At 43.2% G+C, this 25,710-nt stretch overlaps 3 protein-coding genes across 6 annotated transcripts; 1 reads left to right on the top strand and 2 right to left on the bottom strand.

The window, feature by feature from the left end:
• The first annotated feature begins 600 nt into the window (after nucleotides 1-600).
• abcd4 (ATP-binding cassette, sub-family D (ALD), member 4) lies at nucleotides 601-11,935 on the top strand. Of its 4 annotated transcripts, XM_041958070.1 has the most exons (19): nucleotides 601-912; nucleotides 1,325-1,443; nucleotides 1,773-1,900; nucleotides 2,896-3,035; nucleotides 3,263-3,379; nucleotides 3,810-3,935; nucleotides 4,306-4,356; nucleotides 4,622-4,716; nucleotides 4,815-4,936; nucleotides 5,450-5,541; nucleotides 5,652-5,741; nucleotides 5,879-6,084; nucleotides 6,544-6,635; nucleotides 6,814-6,850; nucleotides 7,157-7,206; nucleotides 7,330-7,382; nucleotides 7,499-7,575; nucleotides 7,805-7,920; nucleotides 8,740-11,935. In XM_041958070.1, exons 1-19 carry the CDS (start codon nucleotides 878-880, stop codon nucleotides 8,839-8,841), a joined length of 1,848 nt encoding a protein of 615 aa, XP_041814004.1. In that variant the 5' UTR covers nucleotides 601-877; the 3' UTR covers nucleotides 8,842-11,935. The 4 variants fall into 4 exon arrangements, with proteins under 4 accessions (XP_041814004.1, XP_041814007.1, XP_041814006.1 ...); XM_041958071.1 differs by lacking the exon at nucleotides 601-912 and having other exon boundaries at nucleotides 1,332-1,443; nucleotides 1,778-1,900; XM_041958073.1 differs by lacking the exons at nucleotides 1,325-1,443; nucleotides 1,773-1,900.
• Nucleotides 9,299-19,697, bottom strand: LOC121621586 (acetyl-coenzyme A synthetase 2-like, mitochondrial). The gene is made up of 14 exons (XM_041958069.1): nucleotides 19,296-19,697; nucleotides 18,905-19,001; nucleotides 18,602-18,801; nucleotides 17,703-17,878; nucleotides 17,307-17,459; nucleotides 16,555-16,702; nucleotides 15,943-16,080; nucleotides 15,214-15,306; nucleotides 12,068-12,180; nucleotides 11,427-11,553; nucleotides 11,202-11,329; nucleotides 10,099-10,162; nucleotides 9,878-9,999; nucleotides 9,299-9,785 (listed from the first exon to the last, which is right to left on the bottom strand). Exons 1-14 carry the CDS (start codon nucleotides 19,609-19,611, stop codon nucleotides 9,609-9,611), a joined length of 2,052 nt encoding a protein of 683 aa, XP_041814003.1. The 5' UTR covers nucleotides 19,612-19,697; the 3' UTR covers nucleotides 9,299-9,608.
• A 1,096-nt stretch (nucleotides 19,698-20,793) lies between these two features.
• On the bottom strand, nucleotides 20,794-25,473 carry LOC121622213 (visual system homeobox 2-like). The gene is made up of 5 exons (XM_041959115.1): nucleotides 25,044-25,473; nucleotides 24,339-24,429; nucleotides 23,482-23,605; nucleotides 21,850-22,030; nucleotides 20,794-21,137 (listed from the first exon to the last, which is right to left on the bottom strand). Exons 1-5 carry the CDS (start codon nucleotides 25,471-25,473, stop codon nucleotides 20,794-20,796), a joined length of 1,170 nt encoding a protein of 389 aa, XP_041815049.1.
• Nucleotides 25,474-25,710: the final 237 nt, after the last annotated feature.

The raw sequence follows: 25,710 nt of genomic DNA on the forward strand, positions 1-25,710 counted from the left end.
TGTAATCTTACTTCCTCCTTTAACCTGGGTCATGGGTTTTACCCCCTGTACCAAATAGCACATTGGGTTCATGCTTAACCTTTGAACAATTTAGATAGCATTTAACGTCTTTAATTGATTGTAGTCCACATGTACATTCAGCCTAATCACAGGTCTTCTCTGTGCTGAACTTTGGGTGATGGCTGTGTGTAAACCTTTAAGATTTCACAGAGGGTCACCACATTTGCCTGTCTCTCCAATCTTTTACCATTATACATTTATCAGCTAATGTGAGATTTAAGATGTTATTGTCAGCATTTCAAGTACTAATACTCCACAGAAATTAGACCAAACATGAGTGATAGGAGTTGCTTTTCCAGTAAAGGAAACATTTTGTATTTGACATACTTGTTTCATTATTAAAGGTATTATCAAAGTACTACTTTCAAATTTTCAGGTCTCTCCAAGCTCATCAAGCCAGGCATCTCAACGTCTAACGTTGCCCTGCTATGAAAAGGTTTTGAAGCTTTTATTTTGAAAAATGTACTCACATTAAACCGGATGTCCGGAATTTTACTTTTTCCTACCAAAACATTCACCTTCACTTCAGGAGGAAGTTAGCAGAGTACTGGACGGTTAGACGATGCTGAAATTAGCAAACATTTAAGCTAATGAATTTAGCCGTGAAAGTAATAACGAGAGTGATAGTTTTGAAGGAATTTGTTCGTCGTTCCCCTCTCCAACCGGTGTGGGTTAGCTAACGATTAACTTTCACTTTGGCTGCTCGAGACGTTAACATTATTTAGTCTAAAGTTAGCTTAATATTCGCTCACGTCAAGGCTGAAAAACATATGAAGCTATACCTGGGAGGGATATTCCTGCCCGACAACTAGTGCTGATGCCTCGTTTAGAAAAGTCAAGAGGGACGAAAAGGTAAGACTTCCGATCTAACTGATGGAGATCTATAGTTTTCGTGGAGGTACTTTTTCTGTCATTCCTCTACTAATTTATCTCATGTCAGTATTTTCTCTGGGATTTTATTTTGAAAATCATGTTCCCTGCAATACATGATCCGTAAGTTCACAGTATAGCCTTTTTTAAGACAATAATTCCAGACAATCCAGACAATAATTAAAATACACTACAGCTCTGTACTGGTAGATCTAAACAAGCAGTTTTAGTGTTGATATTGCAGTATGAGGAAACATGATTAAAAATGCCACAATTTCATCATAACAAAGTCTCACCTTTCATGCACGTGAACACAATAGGTTCATTCATAAGACTCAAATGTTGCAATTTCTGAAAACACATTTGTTTTGTCCCTTGCTGTGCATAACTTCAGAGCAAAATTAGACTGGAGGTTTGTTCAGAGGTTCTGCAGCATCCAGAGGGTCCTGTTCCCATCATGGACCAGTCAAAGTGTTCTGATGTTCGGGACGCTGCTTGCTGTCACTCTGACAGGTAACTGCTGGAGTTACAAAAAAGCTATTTGTGCAAGACAAGAAAAGCCAGGAGGGGAATTAAAATTGTCATGGTCAGATCGAATGAGTCGAAATTACACATAAACTTGTCTCTCTTGTGAAGCTTAGTCACGAGACACATTCACTGCCTGTTAGACAGCGCCTTTTGTGGCATTGTAAAGCCACACTTCAGATAACACTAGACCACATGCTGTTTTTTTTATTTATGCTGACCTTTAGCTCACAGCGTTGCCTCATTTCCTTATGTTGTTTTACAAGACTCTGACTCCGTTAGTAATGCGCTAACACATCCCTTTTTTCTGCCATCAGAGCAGCTGATCATTTACCAAGTGGGTGTCCTCCCCAGCCACTTCTACAGCGTGCTGGCAGACAAAGATTACTCCGGCTTCAGGGGTTTGGTCGGCAGAGCTTTGGTGCTCATCTTGCTCAATTCCACAGTAAGTTAAAGGAGCTGTGGGAGATGGCAGATGTTGACCTACGTACTGACAGTGGTAGCCAAAGAATACCAATAGAGTTCAGCCCCCTGGAGCTCGTACTTACAGTTTTGCTATACATGGAATTTGGTCTTTTAAGCCTTTACGCTTCACGCATGTCCAAAGCTCAGCTGTATGTCTCTCTTATCTATTCCTTTGTGCACAGCTCTACTTCTGACCGGTCTTCAGATTTGGTGTTGATAAACGTATCAGTAGTTTTAGATTAGTACTTCTAGGTTCTGCACTCTCAACAGTTTTCTCCGTTCAGTGATCAGCGTGGAGCTTAAATAAGCCAACATTTTCCTTGGTATGCAACCAAATTCAGATTTTTGCTCAGAATTCTCGCCCTAATACCTCCACATATATTACTGATCAAAAGGTTTATTTGTTGTTATCTTGAAATATCTCAATTCACTTTAGGTGCTTTTTTGACTTTTTCCATCAACTGGCCATGACACCATATTCAATATTATGCAGATCGTTGCTACGCTAACAGTCTTACTAGCATTAAGGCAGCCTATTTATTCTATGTGATTCAAATGCAGCATTACTGTTATCATGCAGTGTTCCCAGCACTGTACACTATCTATCCAGAGACATATTTGGATGTGTGCTGAAACAAAAGCAAACAATCAGGTACATTGCTTCCTGTGTTTTATTGTATGACAGCATGTTTGATTTTGGACTGCTGTTATCAGGGACAAAAGGGTCAGGACAGCCTGACATATTCATTTTACAGCCTCCGCACACTTTATTTTCAACCTGAAAAATAGCCAACACCTCACATCTCAAAATTGAGTTTATTCTGTGGAAACAGATCTTCCACCGTCTATTGTAGCTGCTTTACTCTTGATGTCTCATCATGTAGTTACAGTTTATTGTCTCTGTGTTACCTTTTTTCTGTAATCAACAGCCTCTCTCACTCTCTCTCTCTTTGTGCTCCTCTCTCCCTCTCCCAGTTGAAAAGTCTGGACCAGTACATTAGCAATCAGATGTATGTTAGCTGGAGGAAGACACTAACTGAGAGCCTCCATACTGACTACTTCCAGGGCCGGGTCTATTATACACTCAATGTACTCAGAGAGGACGTAGACAACCCGTAAGCTTTCATGGTTTTCCTCTTTGTGGTCATGTTTAGTGCTTTTTCAGCAGTAAAGAAACAAATGCAATTTTAATTCTTCACTGCCCATAGGTGTTAAAATATAGATAGTCAAGGGTCCGTGAAAATCTGTCATCTGAAGGGCTTTATAGATAAGATTGTGTAGCTATTATGGAGTAAATTATTTGGTTTGTTTTTTTCTTAGCTTTTCTTTCTGTCTAACTCAGAGACCAGCGAATCAGTCAGGATGCAGAGAGGTTGTGTAAGCAGATGAGCACCATGGCGAGTCGTCTGATTGTGTCACCATTCACGCTGGCTTACTACACCTACCACTGCTTTTATAGGTGAGTTTGTAGAGGAATGTGGAAACATATAATGCACTGTAGCAAATCGCACTGATGCTACGTTTAACACCTACTCTCAAGTTAAAGTTAAAGCATCATCTGAGACATACAAATGTGCTCTGTATTTGACGTTTGCACTTTACGTAAAAAACGATTGAGAGGAAAAACAGGTATGAAAGAGAGAAAAACACTTTTTGCTTTTTTCCAACGTTTGCTGCAACTCTAATCTTATTTAAATGGAGGCAAAACAGCTTGCCATTGCTTTTAGAATGACGCTATAACTTTTATATCTATGCGTATTATGTTTTGTATGCTTTGAGTGTTTAATCTGATTTAAATTTATTCTGTTTTAATGTATTTTCCTTCTCGCTGTCTTTGTCACTTTGTCTGCAGCCTATATAAACCACTCTGAATTGCCTTGTTTTTGCAGCACCGGCTGGATCGGCCTTTTGAGTATCTTTGGCTACTTTGTGATCGGGACCATTGCCAATAAAATCCTCATGGGGCCAATTGTGTCGACTCTGTTTGAGCAAGAAAAACTGGAAGGTGACTTCAGGTATGTTCAGTATGCAAGTCTCGATGTGTCAGCACACAATACTGTGTCAGTAAGGACGTGTGCTGACAGACGAGCAGAGCAGGACTGACCTAAATGTGTTTTCTCTGAACTTCAACAGAGTGGTTAAGTATTTTTCCAGCTTTGATGTACATCCTTTCAGTGTTTATTGTCAAGGAAGTCAGTCCTTTGCTATGAGGAAGCTTCTGTAGACTTTGGCCTAGTGCCTTTTTCCTCTTAGGAAATAACACAGGATATGCGTCAACTTTGAAAGAGGAGTTCTGAATTTATCTTAATGTCACAAGTTAAATGTTGCATGCTAAATCTGTGCTGCTTGAAAGTGAAAAACTTCTTTTTTCATTTGTCTCTCCAGATTTAAGCACATGCAGATCCGTGTCAATGCAGAGTCTGCAGCTTTTTACAGGTGAGGCACAAAAACACGACTCATACACAAGGGTCAACTTTTTCTGATTTATTTTACTGCGTCTTGAGCTCGTATCGTGTCTGCATAGAAATACGTTTTCAGGAAGGTTGGATAGCTATGACTGGTACAGCTTACATGGAAACTGCACTTGCAAAAACTGTAAAAACATTATCTGCCACTGTCTGAATTTCTCTGATAACACCAAATCACTCTGATCAGGGAGTGAAAGCAGGATGGAAAAAATGCTGCTGTCTTTGTTTTTTAGAGCTGGCAAAGTGGAGCACATGAGGACCAACCGAAGACTGCAGGCTTTGCTGCAAACTCAAAAGAGTCTAATAAACAAAGAGCTTTGGCTTTATAGTAAGAACATCCTATACGCCCCCTCTCACTGACCCATACCTTTCATCGATTGCTTTGTATTAAACTTGCAGAGCTAACTTGTAACTCTCCTCTCTCAGTTGGGGTAAACACCTTTGACTACCTTGGAGGTTTCCTCAGCTACATTATCATCGCCATCCCCATCTTCACCGGTGTCTACGATGATCTCACTCCTGCTGACCTCAGTGCGCTCATCAGTAAGGTATGCAGGTCCTTTTTTCCCCTTTCCTTATTTCTCAGAACTTGTGCAAAGGCAAAAACAGTGAAAAAAAGAGTACACTCATTGAAACAATTTAAGAATAAGTGACACAAGTACACATCAACATATTAAATAATAACATATTTAAAATTTACATCCTGAATGGGTATACAGTTTCCTTTTCACAGTATATTTGAGAGATGGCAGAGAGTATGCAAGGTTTGCCATCTCAGAATCGATGGCTTATTGTCGATTTGTAGCTGATTCAACCACTAGGTGGCAGCAAAAGCTTTCTCCCAGCATAAAAGCATCCATCCACAGGCATGCATGCTTTAAAATGCTGGTTTCTAGGCAGACACCTCACTTCTACATGCAGAAAGAACTATCATTGTAGCTGCAGTATCTAATTCCTCTTGACTCTTTTTCATGCTGCCTTTTTGTTACTGCTGTGCTCGTGACAATCTTGTCTCGTCTTTACCCTCTGCTCTGGTTCTCCCTCTCCTTGTTCATATTCAGAACGCCTTTGTCTGCATCTACTTGATAAATGGCTTCACGCAGCTAATAGACCTGTCAACCGCTCTGTCAGATGTGGCTGGATACACCCACAGGTATCACACTGCATACTTAAAGTCACTTCCTGGAGGACAGATGATCACAGCAGCGTTCGTGTATGCCACCCAGCTCTCCATCAACAAATCTGTGTGTGTGTTGTGCTCAGGATTGGGGAGCTGAGGGAGGTGATGGATGACATCCTGCGCAAGCAGTGTGACTATGACCCAGCATCAGGAGAAAGCTATGACTTTGACAGGTTTGTCTCCTACTAAAAAGTACAGTCAAAGAGATTTAAGCAGCAGATTGCATCTTGCAACAGTTACACTGCATGTTTATAACAAAGCTTTCTAGCCTCTACATGTTCTTTGTTTTTTATTTAATTTCTCCGCACAGTGACTTCAATGTCCACGCAGGCCCTGTGGACACTGCCTTCATCCTGGACCATCTTTCATACACATCTCCTTACTCAGACCAGCTGCTGGTGGAGGATCTGAGTCTGAAAATCAGCCAGGGGACACATCTACTGGTGGTGGGGAACACAGGCACCGGCAAGACATCGCTACTGAGGGTCCTCAACCGACTCTGGGAGGCACACAGCGGTGAGAGGGCAGCGGGAGGAAGAAGTTTGATTCATTTTAATCAAGTTTACAACAGGAAGGGATTAATGAAGAGGTGTGGTGGCTCCTGACCAGTCTGGAGTAATTGTTTATATTTAGAAATAGAGGAAGAATGCGAGAGTCCACGTCTGAAAATATACAATACAGTACATGGACATATTGGCAAGAGACTTAGAAGTTGTTCGTTAAAGTATTGAGACATGTTTTTGAGGGCAGACAGAGTGAGAGGAGACAACTGCAAGCGCTATTATACAGATCCTGGATCTGTCCTATGACAGATAGGACAAGAAGGTTGCATACATGATCTAGAGCATATGATAGCACTGTTTTTGATTTGTTTTTCATACTCTTCACAATTAAAATGTAAGTCAAAGGATTGCAAAAAATGACTTATGTTACCTGCACACATTAGCAGCTTCACGACACCGCCTGTCTCCTCAGGTTTTGTCCAGATGACCACGTGTTTCGGGCCCAGGGGAACCCTCTTCCTGCCACAGAAACCTTACCTGACCGATGGCACGCTGCGTGAACAGGTCGCTGTCTCCGCTTTCATGTTGTTTCTCTGTAGACGCTGTAACTTGTCAAATGATAAACACATACTTTACGTGTAGATGCTATGCTTGTTGCAAGTTTATCAAAGTGGTGAACTCTACCCGAGTTAAAGAAAGATCAGACTGAATGAAGATAACCTGGAACTCTCTTCTCCAACAGGTGATTTACCCACTGAAGGATATTTACCCTGATTCAGGTATCATGTTTTATATTAATTTCATCACCGTTTGTAGTTCTGGCAAAAGTACAAACATACGACTCAACAAAACAAAAACAGACGAAGTAGACATGTTGTATGTCATTCGGACTACTAGAACATTTACATACTTTACTAAAAGCCTGAGAAATACATCATTTCAAATGTTTCCTGACACCAGCATGTTGTTTGATTAAAGCAGATCAATAATACAATAATGCCACATGCCTCATAACTTCGTATAGATGACGTTGCTCCGTGCATCTGAGTTAGTGACGCTCATAATGTGAGTGCTCTTTTTTTCAGGGTCAGTGGACGATGACAGAATTCTACAGTTCCTGGAACTAGCAGGAGTGGTGAGTGATTTATCCGACAGCGTATTCATACAAACGGTTTTGCTAAATTTTTTGAATAATTCATTAGATAATTTTGAGTTTGAGCATCCACTGATCCTGACTCTTCTTCTGTCTGTGCTCCAGTCCAGTCTCCTGAAGCGGACAGGTGGGCTGGATGAAATGGTGGACTGGAACTGGTGAGATTAAAAAAAAAACAATGACAAAGTCAAACAATAAATATGTGTATTAAGTGTTTCTGTGTTACTCTTCTTCTTCAGAGTGATGCAGACTGTGAACTGTTCTTTCTCTGCAGGTATGATGTTCTGTCTCCAGGTGAAATGCAGCGTCTCTGCTTTGCTCGACTCTTCTACCTGCAGCCCAAATATGCAGGTTTGTTGTTTTGGATTTCTGTAATGTATTTATGGAAGCATCTGAGGACTTGACACTTTTAGTTATTCTGATCCTGCACTTTCAGTGTCTTTGATTTATCACCTAAATTTTGCCTTTCAGATGTCAAACATTTCCATGTTTTCATCCTGTTCTTCTCCCAGAATGAACCTTTCTTAAATAGTTTTGGGTTTTGTTTGCCATTTGTATAATTTATTTTTTTTCCTTGCAGTGTTGGATGAGGCCACCAGCGCTTTGACGGAGGAGGCTGAAGCACAGCTCTACCGAACCTGTAAACAGCTCGGCATGACTTTGGTCAGTCTGGGACACCGTAGCAGCCTGGAGAAGGTAGGCTGAACACACATATACCTGCCAGCTTTAAACTGAAACGATGGCTTGACTTCACTTTTTGGCCATTTTGAACCAAAAGATCCAGAAATCAGAAGAGTTAAAAATAAAGTCATCAGGAAAAAAAAATTCAAAGTGGTGGGAAAATACTTGAATTTGTCTGTTTGTTTACAAAGATATTTTTAAGTTTCTCCCAGCAACTCAGTGGCAGTTTGTAAAAAAAGCTGTTTGTCCAGAAGCTCAACTGGTTTGGTGTGTGTACTTAACACGTGACGCTCTTCTACAGCAGGAATTGGTTGCAACATATAGTAAAAGTGGCCAGTAAAGCAGGGCCCTCCCTGTTTTACTGGCCTTGTTAACTCATTGTAAAACACACTTCATTCTAACTTGAATTTGAGCTCCAACCCTCCGGACAGAGATTTAGACTACCAAAGGACAGGTCTAAAGGAATTATGCATAATTATTTCATTTCTCAGGCCATCAAACTGTTAAATCCTCATGATGACCCACCTGATGAATAGTTACCCATTACTGAGGGCTGATGATGTCTTAGCAGTGGCTAAACATGCTCTAGGTTTCCAGTTGTCACTTGATGTGCTCATGTATTCATGCATTTTTTTCATGTTTTATGTACCTGAGTCTGTGTGCTCTGTTTCCTTGGCTGCAAGACAAATTTCCCACTTTCTCAGATTCCCTGAATCTCCTCTGGAATGAATAAAGTTGAACTTGTGCTTTTTTTGTCAGTCCTTGATATCTTGGTTTCAATATGTTTTCCAAATGTTTGCTTTGTTCTCACGTGTCTTAATGTGTTTCTCACAGTACCACGATGTCCAGTTGAAGCTGTGTGGAGGGGGCCGGTGGGAGTTAACCAAGTTAAAAGGAGGCAGCGGGAGCCTCAGTTTTGGAGAAGAAGCCACATGACTGCTGAGTGGTGTCTTTAAAATCCTGGACGTGCAAGAAGCATCAGCGTGGGAGACGACAACAGAAAACCCTCCTGAATTCCTCAGTTACTAACACTCAAGTGCTCCTCAGCGAGGTACTTTAAAGCCCAGCTCCTCCAGCAGAGGAGGCCGACTGTACACATCCGGTTTGTATGTAGTTATACATGTGTTCATGCTCGAAGGCATTTTAAAAGACAAACATTTTTCAGTGGCTTCCTCGGTTAAATATGAGGTTGAGAAAATAGGTGAGAGTGCAACACTTTTCCAAACAAGATGATGGTTTGGAGGACGCTTGTGGGTGAGAGGGAGGAGCACAGCCAAATGTCTTGGAGCCAAAGACTTTACCAAACGAATGTTTTGGATGGAAACGTAATTGCCAGAATAAATTGAACTATCATGAGAATGAATCAGAAAAGAGAGGAAACACTTTAGACTCTCACTTGTGTGTTTTTACGTGAGATTACATTATTTTATTGTATTATGTTTACAGTCACTACATTTGGAATGTTAGTTCCAATTTTGTCATAAAAACACAATGTTCTCAGCCCTTTCCTTTAATTCTAATCAATAGCAGAGTACATCTGCAGATTATACATACGGTTTTACAGAGTTGTTTACCTGATTTCATAAAAATTTCAATGCATGTAGAATAAAAGCAATATTTGTAAGTCTAGTTAAATGAAACAGAGTAACATGAAAGCATCACTTTAATATCTTTAGATGGGAATGTTTTCAGATTTCTCATTATCATGGTTGTTGTTGTTTACTACTGAGCTCACGGTGACCTTCGATGATCTCCTGAACCGCTGCAGGGTCATCCAGCGTGCTGAGGTCCCCCAACCCGTTCAAGTCTCGCTCCACCACTTTCCGCAGCACCCGCCGCATTATCTTACCTGAACGTGTCTTTGGCAGGCGCTGGACGAGCTGTGAGAAAGACCACAATATGACCACGTGACAAAGCGCAAGTTAGTCTTTGAATGCTTGTGTTGCATTTAAAGTCAGTGAGACAGAATTACCTGGACGCAGTCTGGACAGGCATATTTGGCGATCTTATTTGACACCATGCCGTTTAGCTGCCGGGACAAGTCCGCCTCTTGAGCGTCCTCACCCTTTTTTAGTACGACAAAGGCATACACACCTGACAACACAGAGAGAGGGCATCCATCCCAGTGAACTACATGATGTCGGAAACACATTTTCTTCTCTGAATTACACTGGAAAAGGATTTCCCGCTCACCTTGACCTTTGATGTCATGCGAGTATCCAATGACAGCCGACTCGGCCACTGCAGAGCACTGATTCTGTTACAGAAACCACAATCAGAATCATCTGCACACTTTATGGGGAAAGATTTACCTGCTTTAAAAATGGGAGGGGAAAATCAAACGCCTCTTTGGCTAAACATTTGGGGGAAAGGATCTAAAACAGCACTTTTAATGCAACTGAAATTGCTTAAATCCTGTACAAAGATGTCAACCGTTTTACTTGTAGTTCAATATAATTTCATTCATGATTTTACTGCTACATTTTTCAAATTGCTTTCATATCACACTGGAGACTTTGTTTTTCTGCTTTTCAACCAGGCTAAAGGTATGTTTTTAGGTGCACCAGTGATCTCAGGCACACTTTGGTCCAGAATCAAAAGTCTTCATAAATACTGGCTGGACTTCCTTGAAATGTAATGCTTTCATGGTCCTCAGAAAATAATGTTGTTGATAACATGATTTCTACGTAAAATAAAAAATAAACACTTGTTCAAACTAATGGCCATGAATGGATATCTGTAAAACTACTGTAAATTTGATCAATTTCCTGAAAGAGATGAATGCTTTCATAGCATGCTAGTAGAGCTGGCACAGACTCAATCAATAATCAGTATCTGGTGTTGATACTGATGTGATTCACTCATCAGATATGGGACTGACCCTGTGGATCCACATACAGATCCATATTCCAGAGTCTGAGATTTTTCTGAATTATAAAGATGTAATGATGCAGTTTTAAGCCCATAGCCAATCCCCATATTTGTTTTGTCTCCCAAGATTCTAAATAAGATGTACAGGCTGAGCTTGAACATGAGACTGTCTGCAACTGAGTGAGCTCAGAACAGCTGGCAACTCACATGTCCTTATTTTGGAGATATTTTAGTCTCGAAAGTATTGATATCAGCAGATATCCAAACTGAACTATCGGAATCGGATCAGAACTGAACAAAAGGTGCATCTCTACTTGCTAAAAGGATAAAGATAGAAAGATTTTCTAGACAAGCACAAGCATGTTAGCATGAGTTCATATGAATGTAGGCATTAATATAATCAGTTCATCACTGATTGACCTTACCAAAACATCCTCTATCTCTGCTGTCCCAATCCTGTGACCGCTCACATTGATGACATCATCAAGGCGACCAGTGATCTGGTAATAACCCTCCTTAGAGCGATAGGCGCCATCACCAGTAAAGAAGTAACCTGTTGGTACAAAGATGACGGCGTTTAGAGACCGTCACCGTACAAAAACAAGACATCAGCATAAAGCAGAGACAGTTTGGTCTGGAATACAGCGTACCAGGATGAGGCTGACAGTAGGTCTCGATGAATCTCTGGTGGTTGTTATGAATAGTTCGGGCCATGCCAGGCCAAGGCTGAGATATACACAGAGCTCCAGATGTGTGGTTGGAAGACAACACTTTTCCCTAAAGGAAATGTAAAAAACAGTGATAAATGCAAAATAAAATAATAACTGAGCACAAAAATAATGTCTAAAAAATTATGCAATGTAGTATTATTCAGTGTGTGTTATTTCCAGCATTCTTTATCAAGTGATTGATCTAATAACTGGACAAGACTGATATAAAATCTCAAAAATATTCCTTTCAAAATGACAGAAAACAATGATAGCGCTACACGAAACCCTGTGAATAATGAGGCTGTCAAACTGCTGTGTGCGGGTGAGAAAGAGGCCGAGAGATCAGCTCAGAGACACCGCTCCAACTGTCCGCACAATCTGTGCAACTGCAATAGCCACAAAGTTGCGTGACAGATTTTTAATATGGCGTTTGGCACGCACAGAGACAGAGCGGGACTGAAGGGTGGGAGCAGGGTGGGATATCAAAAGTGACACAGCTGGTGACTGTTTTATAATCCTAATCTGGCCCTCCCCGCCGGCCGTTCCCAGCCACCCGACATTTACAGGGATGAGCACCACACCTCAGTGTCCATGAGGGCGGGCTTAATGCCAAAGAAAGGTCTCATAGCCATTCCTGGGACAATCTCTGCGTCCGGGTCTGATGGCCTTGGGGTGATGCAGATGCCACCTGTCTCTGACAACACAGAGCAAAACAAGGCAGATTGTAAAGTTGCTGCTATTCTATATTTTTGTTTTTGTCAACAAATCCTATAAAAAAGACCAAAAACAACAATTTGTCTCAGTTAATTCTCAACTACATCTTTTCTGACTTCCCTTCTGTCTGTGGCACTGGATCCATTGTTTCCTCCTGATGGCATAAATAAAAAATGGTATTGTTTCATTGTTGGGGCAGTATTTTTAGCAAACATTTGTGAATTTGTTGGGAACTATTGTCAGCTGCGGATGAATACACATCTGGTGCTCCAGTGAGTATTTCCAGCAGCAGGGTCGTGTTTGTGGGATCCACTCAGAATAAACTCCAGTGCCCGAGGGAACATGTCACACAGTGCAACAGCATGGCTCATTGATGACGGTGGCTTTGCCTACATGGGCAATACCTGTTAGCATCAATTCATTGTTGGTTTTAGTCAAATACAGAACATTATCAGACTTTATTATCAAAAGCCCACTGTTAAGGTGAAAAACATGGATGTTAGACCAGATTAATATACTGCAGCACCCACTAGACAGACAAAGAACTGGTTTATCAGTAATGCAGATTTAGAGAAACAGCAGAAAAAGTCAAATGAAAAGTGAAAGGGACAGAGGGGAGAGTGGGAGAAACGAACAGTTTGTAAATCTAGCATAAGCCCCTCTCATTGCTACAGATGTAGATTGTGGATCGACAGCCATACTAAGTAAATTAAATTCAATTAGGTTCGCATGGACCTGAGGGATCCTGGTAATCCGCCTGGTGGTGTTGGTGGCACCAGTGCCTGAGACGGCAGAGGGGACCCATTATAAAGTAGGACACAACAGATGATCCCACAATAGCATTAGCAATTGGCATCCTGTTCAAACTGTAGCTGAGACTTCTGGACTACCCCCCCCCCCCACCCCCCCCCCCCCCCCCCCCCCCAAAAAAAAAAAAAAAAATCATCAACATTGGCAGTTCAGACTCTTCCAACATGAGTGAAGTCTGTCTGCAACATTTGGGAAATTTGCTTCTTTGGGCTCTTACACTAAGTTAGATGAGACGCTCTCATTGTGCTTGTTCAGTACGAAGTCACAGCCAGCAGCCGGCTGCCTTAGCTTAGCATAAAGACTGGAAACAGGGGGAAACAGCTAGCCTAGCTCCATTCTCAAATTGTGCTACCTTTGGATCGAGCCAGACTGGCCATTCCCCCTGTTTTCATTGGCTGCTGGCTGCAGCTTCATGTTTAGCACACAGACATGAGAGCAGTATCAGTCTTCACATCTAACTCAGGGCAAGAAAGCAAATAAGGGCATTTCCCAAATATCATATTACTGCTTTAAATAAATATGTAGTCCTGTATGATCCAACACGGCGGCGTTATGCCAACAGCGGATCAAAATCTAATTTTCTCTCTAAACAGGCTACTTGCTCTCGGATCGACCAAATGGCATTCTATGAATAATGCCACTTAGTCCTAATTGGAACGCTGGTCCAGGAAAATAACATTAATCTAATCCTTTTTGCTGAAGTAGGGTAATCGGGTCATATCCATGTCTGTAATTCTCGAGCTCATGATGCTCTGATGTTTAATTATCGTCAATTAATTATAGATTTTCGCCATTTGTATGGTAATTAACACAGCTTTGCTCCATTTGGTCGCTACTCAATCTAATTTGAAGTGGCCGGGGATAAAACGCACCGTGTCAGCCGGGTCCTGTGTTCATCCGCAAAATTGATTATATTAGTGAAATCAGCTGATTTTAAACATGTTGTCATTATGTCTCATCATAAGCTTCATAAGCTACTTTAGCTTGGAAATAGTCGTTATTTTGCAGTGACACCCGCGGTTAAACGAGGGTGAAGGACAGTTTTACTGCAAGTTGTGTCACACCCAGTGCAGTGTACTCTGGCACAATTTACACTCTGAGTAAAGTATACAGGTCAGAGTTTCTCTTTCACTGTTATCATTATCGCAGTTTTTTTTTCTGTGTCTCTGTGCCCAGACAAAAGAAGACCAGTGTTAGATTTCTTGTGGGTTTTAGAGGAGGTGAGGTTTCAAGCTGCACTACAAAGACTCATCTGATAGTACGTGTAAGGATCTGATCTGTTATGGGCTCTCTTGGCAGCTCCATGGCGTCTGCATTCTGCGGTCAAAGCTGTCCAAACTTCCACTGGCTTATGTGAGCGTTTTGACAAACAAAGAGGGAAACAGGGATGAAATGGCCGTGGATCTGCTGTGTTAAAGTTAACGTGGTAGATTTAGTTCATGCGTCTGGTTTCGTGTGCTGCTCCTGAAATCAGATGTTTTACTCCGAGTGGAAAACATCTGGTTTGTTTCGGGAGTCCAGAGGGGATAAAAATATTCCCTCATTTTCTGTGTGTCGGTGAGAGAGAGATGGCGCACACTGTACGTGCACACGCCCACTTACTGTAGTATGGTGCATGCACGCGCATGCACGACCCCAGTTACAACGTTATGCAACACTGTTATTGTTGGAATGACGGAGCAGAGTCTACTGTCCCCTTTAAGACTGACTGATGGGCCGTTTCAGTGCCTGCAGACGTGGCCGTTTGAGGAAGGGTTCTTGAACCCATCGGCCCCTTTGTGGAGGGATCGTGATCCTGCTAACGAGTGATGAAATGCTACTACTGAGACTCACAGCATGCACACCAAGTTCAGTGTGACTACAACAGCTATGATTTGGTTAATTGGTGAGGGCAGCACATGAAAGGAGGCCATAAGCATTAAACACAGCAACCCGAACGTCAATGCCTGAGAGAGTGCCAGAATCAGGCCTAAATTTGATTTGATGTCTGATCATTTGGTTGATGACTAAATACCTCTGCCTCAGCCTTACTTTGTTTTTATTGATGCTTAAATGCTAACATGCTAACATGAGTAAACATTATATCTGCATAACATCAGCAAGTTATTGTCATTTCGAGCATGTTAGCACGCTGACACTAGCATTTAGCTGAAAGCACCAGTGTGTTCACACCCTCGCGGAGCTGCTAGCTGTTAGCTGTTACCAGTTTGCCACCAGGTGTCCACCACAGGGCAGCGTCCGTCCCCCACCACTCTGTGGTACCACTCCCACGCCTCAGTGTTGATGGGCTCTCCCACTGCACACAGACAAGGACAGCTCAAATCACATAAGGCAGTTGTACATTGTTGTTGTTGTTTTTTTTACATTTATGCTAAACAAACTGAAAATTGATGCTGTGGTCAACAAGAGTTTCTGAGATCTGTGTTGGTCAGGAAGAGGATTTACATTCCTTCTGTTGAGCTTTGTGTTGTAACCCATAAGCTTCATGTTTCAGGGGAGCAGGTGTGTGTGTGCTGGACCTTGCCGTGGGCACTGTGGCTCCCTGAGGCATGTTGACATACCGGCCAGGCTTGACTTCCAATATACTTTAAGCATGTAACACGTGTGTGTGCTTAGAAGTAGGGAATTTGTCTGGTAACTCCGCAGCATGTGAAACAAACACTGCTGACCATCACAGTGAAGTTTAACACGTGTGCCAGCTAGTTTACATGACAGGTGTGCATCAAATAATCAGTTTGCTCATCAATGTTATTATCATTTGGAAGTGAAAATAAATGTGAAAGAGCAGATGTGTCCATTTCAATCATCCACTGCATTTAAAAGCTGTGGGGTGTATGGTTGGTCAAAACTGAACTTGAACCAGGCTGCAAAAAAACTTCCTTCAACGTTGACCTCTTGCGCACATAAAGGTGTTTCTGAGCAGCGCATTTACCAGAGCCGAGAGTTTTGAGGGTGGAGCGGTCGTATTTTTGCACCCAGTGGTCGCCGTACTTGAGCAGCAGGCGGATCGCTGTGGGAGCCCCGTAAAACTGGTTTATCTTGAGTCTCTGAACCATCTCCCAGTACCTTCCTGTGAAGAAAACATGTCTGAGTCAGCATGGTCCGAGGAGAAGGCTGAAAACCTGATATCGGACACTGGTGATTGGACTGAAGCTGCAGTCTGAGAGCTGAAGGCTAACAGACAGATGTTAAACCCTGTGCAGTGTTGCTGTGAACAGTTTCTCCTTGACGATAACGAGGTGTGTGTGCTGACATGTATGATAAGTGTGTCCTGACTGTGTATGCAGGAGTCCTAATTTTAGTGTGGACAGGCCAAGTTCAACTAAGAATAACTGTTTACAGCAAATGTAAACAGTTATTCATAGACAGAGACACAAGCATGCAGAGCTCCCAGCAGTGGACGGGAATACTTAGAGGGTGTGAACAACAGCAGAACGTGACATTTTATATTAACATGACAACAAAGATTAATAGTTACAATATCAGATGACGACATCTTATTTTGAATTTGTCGACCAGAGCGTACATTTACTCACGTTCATACCTGGGTCAGGGTAAATAGGAGTGCTCTCAAACAGGACAGTGCTTCCCCCGTTGGCCAGGGGCCCATAGACACTGTAACTGTGCCCTGTTATCCAACCGATGTCTGCCACGCAGCCGAACACGTCTCCGTCATGGTAGCTGAAGACATACTGGTGACAGGAGGGAAGATTGATGGGACGATTGAACATTAGGAGAGACGTGATGTTTGGTTTCCTTTCGTGCTCCCAAATAATCCATTTCAAGGGATGGCTTGGGTTTTCTGGAGTGGGGTTGTGTGACATGCTTATCCACAGTCAGTATATTAACTACAGTAGATGGCGGCTGGCACACCCCCAGTTTGGAGAAGCAGCACGAGTAGCAGCACAGAAGCTGAGCAATGTACTGCTGTAGACTGGCAGCGGCAGAAAAATGTATGGTAGCCACCTAAAAAAAGGCCCACCTTTGACGAAGACAGTAATTTTACCTTGCAGCAAATCCTGAGGTCCGTGAGGTAAAATTACTGCTTTTGTCAAAGGAGTCTGGCGGCTTTGGAGAGAGCGACAGTGGTTTCAGTTCCCATTGGAAAGGGCTGTCTGACAGCAAGGGACAGCAGTGAAAATCTTCTAAATATGGCACCCAGATGGTCAAACACTGGATCGTGGATCATATTTTGCTCACTCACTTTGCTAGGATACAGAAACTATACACTGTGTGAGATTAAAAAAAAAAAAAACTAAAGTCAACAAGCCAGCATGGATTGAGCTTGATGTTTACCCGGTGTGTGAGCGCAGCGTACAGCAGGTATCCAGCCTGAGTGTGGACGAGTCCTTTGGGCTTCCCTGTGCTGCCGGACGTATAAAGCAGGAACAAAACGTCCTCACTGTCCATGACGGCCGGCTCACACACCGCGTCCTCCTTCAGCATCTCCTGCACAACACGGTGAATTGTAAGGATTATATGTTAAAGGTCACATGCAGTAGATGCAGCACAGTGATAAAACCACAGCAGAACAAACTTAATTGCTTTTTCACATGTAATACAAGTTTTGAGGATGCAAGAAATGCATCTTTGCCGAATAAAAATTTGAAACATCTTTATTGATCCAGTGAAAAGTGACCAAGTGCAGCTGTGGTGCCCCGCTGTTGGCATTAATATCTTAATCTCTCTCACCTCCTCCATGAGGACGTCCCTGGCTGTCATGGCGACCGGATTCTCTGTTCTCATGGCGACAAACACCTGCTGTACTGTGGGGCAGCTGTGAACAGCTGTATCCACCGTCTTCTTCAGCTCGATGACTTTGCCTCCTCTGACGCCCTGGTTCACCGTGATGACGGTGCTGGACTGAGCTGAAAATGAGACGTTAGTGGAATCAGACCGCTGAGGTGTTTTTTTTGTTTGTTTTTTTGGAATTAACTGCACTGTTACGACCACTTTTACATACTAGAGGTAAGTGTGTTGTGACATAAAACTTGACCTAACTAGGTTTATCACAAAGCACAAAAGTCTAACACATAAAAACAGAAGTTCTTGTTTATGGCCCAGAGGGTGTTGACCTCTTGGCTCTGTCTCCTCTTCTGTTAAACACACCCTCCATAATCTCTGCCTATCTATGGGCCAGGCTTTGAGTCTTGACCAGCATCTGAATTGTTTGGCTCTGTTTCTAGCAGCTGAGAAACATTGCCAAACTCAGGGCCGTTGTGCTCAGAGGTGAGATGGTGATAATTACACTTATTTCATCTCTTTTCACCTGTCTTAGCAAGACACCCCTAAGCTGCTTACAAGTGGGTGGAAAAGCTGCTGCCAGGCTTCAGAATCCAGTTCAAGATTCTTCATTTCTTGCGCAGTAACACCAACACAATGAGCTGAAAGACACTACAACACCCCACAGAGCTGAGCGGGAGGTGATAACTCTGTGCGACACCTTTCACAGTACAGATAGCGATTTGACCAATTATTAATAACAATACTGACAGGTGCAGCTTTAAAGTGTGCAGTGGAAATCTGTTGCCGGACTCATTCACTTAGATCTCATTATCATCATCAGCAGCAGGGGAGAGTCACCGTCTCACCGTCTCTGATCCGCTCTGCCAAAGCCTCGGGGCTGAAGCCCGCAAACACCACGTTGTGTGCCGCACCAATCCGGGCACAGGCCAGCATGGACGCCACGGCCAGAGGGCAAGGAGGCATGTAGATGGTGACACAGTCCCCCTTCTTCACGCCACGCCGCCTTAACAGGTTGCCCAGGCGACATGTCATCTCCAGTAACTGCCTGTAGAGAGACATCAATGGACCACAGGACACCAAACAGGTGAAAGGAGGAGGAACACACACACACAACACACACACACACACTCTACATCCAAGCTGCTGACCTGTAGGTGACCTTGACCTCTGACCCCGGTTCATCTCTCTCCCAGATCAGGGCCACCCTCTCAGGGCAGGTGTGCACGTGGCGGTCCAGACAGTTCACTACCACAATACACACACATACAAAACGTCACATCAGCACGGTGCGTTCAAGGTATTCTTTGGCTCGAAATGCTGATAGTGACTGGCTTGCATGGTGATGCCTTCGCTGTCTGTGGACTTGTTTTCTTAAGAAGTGACCTCAAAAGCAGCACCGAAAACTGTAGCTTCAAAATAAAACCAGCCGACTGCCTCTGATTTATGACTTGAACCAACCACTTTATTCTAACGACCAAATCTGTTTAAATCCAGTCAGGCTACAGGTCGTCTTCTCATGATGTGTGAAGGTAATCTTACCGGACACGTTCAGCTTTCCTCCCTCAAACCACTTAATCTTGCCCCGGCTCAGATCGCAGTCCTGGACCGTGTGGAAAGGACTGATCCAGCTCAGCCTCTGGCGCGCCGCAGCGGCCCAGAAGCTCTCACTGTTGGAGACGGAAAAGTCCTGCAGCGCCGAGTGGTCCGACACCCCCTCAAAGCCCGCAGCCTCCGGCATAAACGCCGCCACGTTACTCCTCCCTCGACCCAGAGCTTGGAAATAAGACTTGAAGAAACGACGGCCGAGGGGAGAAACGACGCACTTTGAAGCGCACCCGCAGCGCAGCCACATCATTGGAGTCCTCTGCGCTACACGACGCTGTGTTTTTTTTCCGTCTCTGACAAAAGGCTGCGTCGTTTGAGCAACTATGGAAGTCACCCCACGCGACTTAAGTGAAAGGGAAACTTTGGAAAGTCGGGAGAGGAAGGGCTGGAAGGGTGATGCGTTAAAGGGCGGCGCAAAGCATGTGTCGACACTTTTGTGTTCTTGGACAGCAGGCTGTGCATCAGTTGCAACAGGAAATTTTGTCTTTGTGCAACACGCAAAGGTTTGGGGTTTAAAGATCCTCTGCAATCATAGTTTAAGAAAGAAAAACACCCAGTTCTGATTATAACCTGTGTTATTATGTGACCTGCTTTTCCTCTTTTAAAGATCAGAATGCATAAATAGTCAACTCATGTTCATTTGCTGTCACAAAGTCTTTCCAAGTCTTTAAAGTGAGCACAAAGAAACTTTCCCACTTCAGCACAAACACGTGTCAAGTAACAACAAGCAAAACGCATTTCAGAGTGTTTAATTATGGGCTACAGATACATTTATACAGAGACAAACACATATCATCAGTATTTACTGTACACAGTGGTGCAGCGTGAGCTACTGGACATTATTTTCAGTATGTACATCACAACAGCTGAAGATTCAGGCTTTTCACAGGACTTGACGCCCAGCTGCGTTTTCCAGAGACCCGGCTGAGCTCAGTCATCACGTGGAGGTCAGAGGTCACAGTCATCTCATCATGAGCGCCTCTGCGCGGAGGCTTGCTTCCTTAATCCAGACTGTTGCGTAAAGTAGCTGCCATGTCACAGAACCGTTCATCTATTTTTAATGAAAATAAATATAGATATATTTTTTAAATGCAGCTCCACGTTAGGAAACATGTCCGTGCTTCTGCCTCCTGCAGCAGGTGGCAGGTAAAGGTGTTAGTCTGGAGTTTGCTGTGCAGGTGTTTTAGAAGCGGTAATCTTAAACCTCAAATCGTTGAAACTTTTTTAACCTGACAGGTAAGTGAGGACAGAAAATAATTTCTCATGTATTTATCTGTGATTTGATTTTTTTCTGCAGGTTTGATCAAGTTCAGCTGTGACTCCACGTGCACCAACCAGCTTCAACCCAGCCAGTGAAACCAGACTTCTGCCTCCGTGAAACGTCAAACCCAAACTCCACCCTGCAGGTGCTTCCATCAGTCTGTGTCCTTTCTCAGTTACACTCCTCCACCTCCGCCTTCTCCCGCTCCGTCACCTTGTCCTCAGCTTCCTCTTTGTGCGTCACGACGTGGCCGCTCGCTCTGTCGGAGACTGTCCCGAGCATCTTGGCGCTGTGCTCCTGCGCCTTCGCTCGCAGCGCGGCGATGCTGTTCTCCCTCAGTTCCTCCTTAGAAATCGGCGAGTTAGTGTCTTTCATGTGCTTCTCCTCCTCCTCCTCCTCCTCCTCCATCGCATTGTCCTCTGGTTTTTCGGTCATCGGTGGTGGTGGTGGTGGTGTCAGGCTGCTGGGCTTCTCTGGAGATGAGTGCGTGGTTTCAATGGACTTCTTGTGCATGCCTGAAGGGGAGAGGACATTATTTTCAGTCAGGGTTTGCAGAGGACGGTCAGATGACAAGCTGTCAAGTATTAGTATGTACTGAAGTGTTTAACAATAAAGAGTGAAAGCGAAGGAAGATTACAGGGATAGATAGATGGATGGGACCTCTTATTCAATTAGACTCACCTAATTGATTTAAACTAATCAATTGACATGAGGCGAGAGAGGACATGTGGTCTAATCTGCCCTGATGAAGTAGGATTATCACTGCATCGATTGCCACCTTTTATTGACATGCTGACACTTTTATTGGCTCCTTACATGAGCCAGGCTTAGCTCCCGCTCCCTGCATCTGAACCCCTCATTTTCAGAGTCAAAGAGACAAACTCACAGAGGGGAAATGCATTTGTGTCAACAGGGTACAAAATGACGGTGGTGCACCTGTGAAAGTGTCTGTGGGATTGTTGGAATTGTAAGGAACTTGTGCTCAGCGACAGGTGATGGTGCAGCTGTATGTGCAGACGACTTATTACCTCTATTATTACTGTGACGTGTCAGTTTCAAGCTCAAAGGTCATAATTCACCTAATAGTCCTCTCACACTGCAGACATTTTGACTTGTTACAGCAGGAGAAGAACAAAACAATCATTTTATCATTTAAACCTGATGTCCAGGGCCCATCTGAAATCATCCAGCGTGACACTTCACAAACACACTTCTGTAGCAGCTCACCTAGTAACCATGGAGCGTAGGAGTCCGTGACGCCCTCCTTGGCTGACTTGAGGATGGACTCGGGCAGCGGGATGGAGTGGCGGACCATGGCCCCGTACAGGCCATACTCGGCCATCACGCTGCTGCGGCCCCAGCACTTCTCCCTCTTCCTCCACTTGGCCCTGCGGTTCTGAAACCACACCTGGACAGACATGAAGGTCAGGTGAGGTTTAGATTTAAGAGTAATTCATGTCATTTTCTGCTCTGTTTATGAACATTTATGAATGTGACTGGAGCAAAGAGATTAAGGATTTAAAGTCCCCACCCACTCAAAAAATATAAATATAGTTAGCTGGTTTAGTGGTATTGAAATAAGCAGTATTTGCATATTGATTGAATGGAGATAAGGAGATAAATTTCAGTGAAACAATGACATCTGCTGGAGGCTCAAACAAAAAGGTTGATAATGATTTCTTTGGTTTGACTCAAATACCTATAGATCCATTATAGAGTCCAAATGTCAGTGTGCTGTGAGTCCTGAAATTCAGTGTTTAATATTCTTATTTTGTCCTCATTGCTTCATTTATGCAATATGTTGTCTATTGTCAGTGTGTGTGTGTGTGTGTTTGTGTGTGCGTGTGTGTGTGCGTGCCAGTGCATCATTCTCCTTCTGGCTCCTCAAGTGCCTAAATTGATTTCCACTAAGCCAGACCTTGTAATAGCCTCAGCAAGCTTGTGAATATGGATGAGGAAAACAGGGAAAAAATGAGCACCCTGAAATGGGCGAGGAGGCGGGATGAGATTGTAGGGAATGGTGTGGAGTGTGTGTGTGTGTCTGTGTGCGTGTGTGCGTGTGTATTCCGCAGGCCTGGAATTAAAAACGATCAAAGCCGAGCCCGGAAAGCTATTCAGGTAGATCTGATGATAACCTCAATCTCATAAAAAAGATGGGGCTCAGATGAGCAATCATGCTTTTTGACAGCGGCAGTGTGAGTGTGTAGGACTTTGTGTGTGTGTGTGTGTGTGTGTGTGTGTGTGTGTGTGTGTGTGTGTGTGTGTGTGAACAGAGAGGTGACCCAGGGGGCGAAGCGGCTGATTGAAAAATAAGTTAATTTCCAGGCCCGATCGATGGGAGACAGGCGGTCAAATATCACGGGAAATTAAAATGCTCCTAGCAGCCAGGCAGAGGCCTCTGCTCAGCCGCTGACCTGCGCTAATTAATTCCTATGTAGTTATCATTTCATTTCAGGGCTGCGGCCCGTCTCTCGCAGGGAAAGAGGTGATAAGTTCTCCTCAATTAACTAATTACACTGAGAGGGTGAATTGGCTGCTAATGTGAAAGCAGAAGGCTTTGTGAAGAGGAGGAGGAGGAGGATGGAGCAGCTCACTGCTCGCTCTGCCTCTCTGTCTGTCTGAATATTCCCCTTTTTTTGGATGTTTTTTTAAAAATCCATCTTCATCACCTTCCACTCTGGTCTGCACTGAGACCACAAGTAATCCTAACTGATTTCATGTTAAAGAGAGCTTCCACTGAAGGCTCATTTGACTGGATATACACTTGTTATTTCTAAAAAAAGGCGGTTCTTTGTCATCTTATTTTACATGATGAAATTTCAGACAGCAACACACAGACGTGAACACACACTAACCCACCTGTATTCTGTCCTCTGGCAGCTCAGTCTTCATGGAGAGCATTTCCCGGGCGTACACGTCTGGATAGTGAGCTTCATTAAAAGCTTTCTCCAGCTCCTCCAGCTGATAGGAAGTGAAAATGGTTCTGCAGGTAAAACAAAAAGTAACAGACGGCATGAGAATAAAAACCCATTTACAGTTTGGGTTTCTTCATAAACTGATTTCATATTTTCACATTTGTAGAATTTAAATCAAGCTGCAGCTGAAATGTACTGAAATAGAAAACCATAACCAAAATGTGAATCTGGAATCAAATCAAGGTTTTATACAGTGATAAATACTTACTAATTATTTGTGTTATGAAATAGTTTTAGAATTAGCAGGGAAGTAAGAGAAAGGACCGACAAAGGACAATTACAATTACTATTACTACTACTCTTTTCTTTGTTTAGCAAAGGCATAGAAAAAAAAAACAAATATGCCCTCAAATATTCAATATTATTATTATTATTATTATTATTATTAGTAGTAGTAGTAGTAGTAGTAGTAGTAGTAGTAGTAGCTAGTATTAACGGAAATAGAAACAAATCTTTAAAAGTCAACACAGAAGAAATCACCATGATTTTATTTAGACTATATCTCCGAGGAATTTCTGGCTCATTAAATATAATTCAACATTCACACACACTCAAATTAAACAGTGAGATTTTTCTTCAGGGGTTTTATCACTGATGACACCAAACGAAAGGGACTACACTGACATGAGAATGCAAAGGCCTAACACAGGCCTATGCAGCACCGGAGCTTCATCAGTTAACACAGGTTAATTAGTCATCATCCGGTAATGTAATTTTTTTTTTCCATTCGTTTAGTTTTACCTATGTCGCCTTTTCTTCCTCTTCTTGCTCTGATTCATGGAGGATTTAGAGAACTTTTGATCACCGGAGGAAAGACTCATGTCATCAGAATCTGTGTGAGGAAACACATCAGTGAACAACTCAAAATACGATGAATAGGTATAATAATAATAACAATAATAATAATAATAATAATAATAATAATAATAATAATCATATATTACAAATGGTAAAATTGTAATTGTAATGCTAGTGTTTGAAGATAATTTCGCTTTCTTGATGTAAATTATTTTCGCAAATTGAGTCTTCAGCGCGGATTTGTCCCAAATTATATGAATATAGTTAAAAAAAATGAAATAAAAAATAAAAAGCCTTAATACAATGGATCATCCTAAATTTAAAGAATTAATTTTTAGCAAGGCCTCTACACGTGTTTGCAATCGTTAACCCATTAAAAAAAACTTTAAGTATTTTAAAAGAAAAACTACTCTAAAATCCAAATTTTTCCAAATGAATTAAACTTTCCAGCTCTTCCATCATTATTATTCGATTTGACACTTGCAGCCCTTCTTGTTGACCTCTGTCATTTTGTGCAATAAATTCCTCCCATCCACTCATTCTTGCTCGTTTAGAATAAATAATTAATATACAGTTTGAGACATTGAACGGTTACTCTCATGTCTGCAGAACACACAGATTTCCAGGCCTGTGCTGTCAAACACTCACCGGAGCTGGCGGAGTGCTGCGCGTCTATCTGCGCGTCCATGTGCGCCGCTCTGTGCAGCGGCTGCAGGTGCACATTTTGCGCCTCTGACAGCACCTCCAGAAACGCAGGCTGGCTGTAAAACGAGTGTATTCCCTCCGGTCCCAGCAAACCCATACCGACCCCGAGACCCCCGTGTCCTAGGGCCGACCTGGCGGCCAGGACGTGCGCCCTGTGCGGCAGAGCCTCCAGCGGCCGCCTCGGTGCCGCCGGCGGCTCCTTGTTGAGGCCGAGCAGCTCCTGGATCCCGAAGCCGGTGCGCCGGTGCACCGTAGGGGGCATCTTCCAGACTGGAGGCGGCTGCTGGGATCCACCGTGGTTCACGCTGGTGTGTGTGGCAGATTTCTGTTTATTCTCGGTGTCTGAAAGCACAGCTCCCTCCTTCCCTGTCATGGCGGCGTGGCCCCACTTTTTGTTTTCTGCTCCCTGGAAAAGTCCCTGGTGCAATGAGCCCTGTGATGCTCCTTCATCTCCCTGCCCGCCTCTCGGCTGCGCTTTTTATCCGACAGGCAACAGGCGGCAGCCAATCACAAGAGGGGAGAGACACTGAAGTTTGCATCAGCTCCCTGCAGCTTTGTTAAAGCACATTACACCATTTCTGGTGATTCATGGTGACAAAATAACTGGAAC

This window comes from Chelmon rostratus, chromosome 18 (genome assembly GCF_017976325.1).
Source record: "Chelmon rostratus isolate fCheRos1 chromosome 18, fCheRos1.pri, whole genome shotgun sequence".
Lineage (NCBI taxonomy): Eukaryota > Metazoa > Chordata > Actinopteri > Chaetodontiformes > Chaetodontidae > Chelmon > Chelmon rostratus.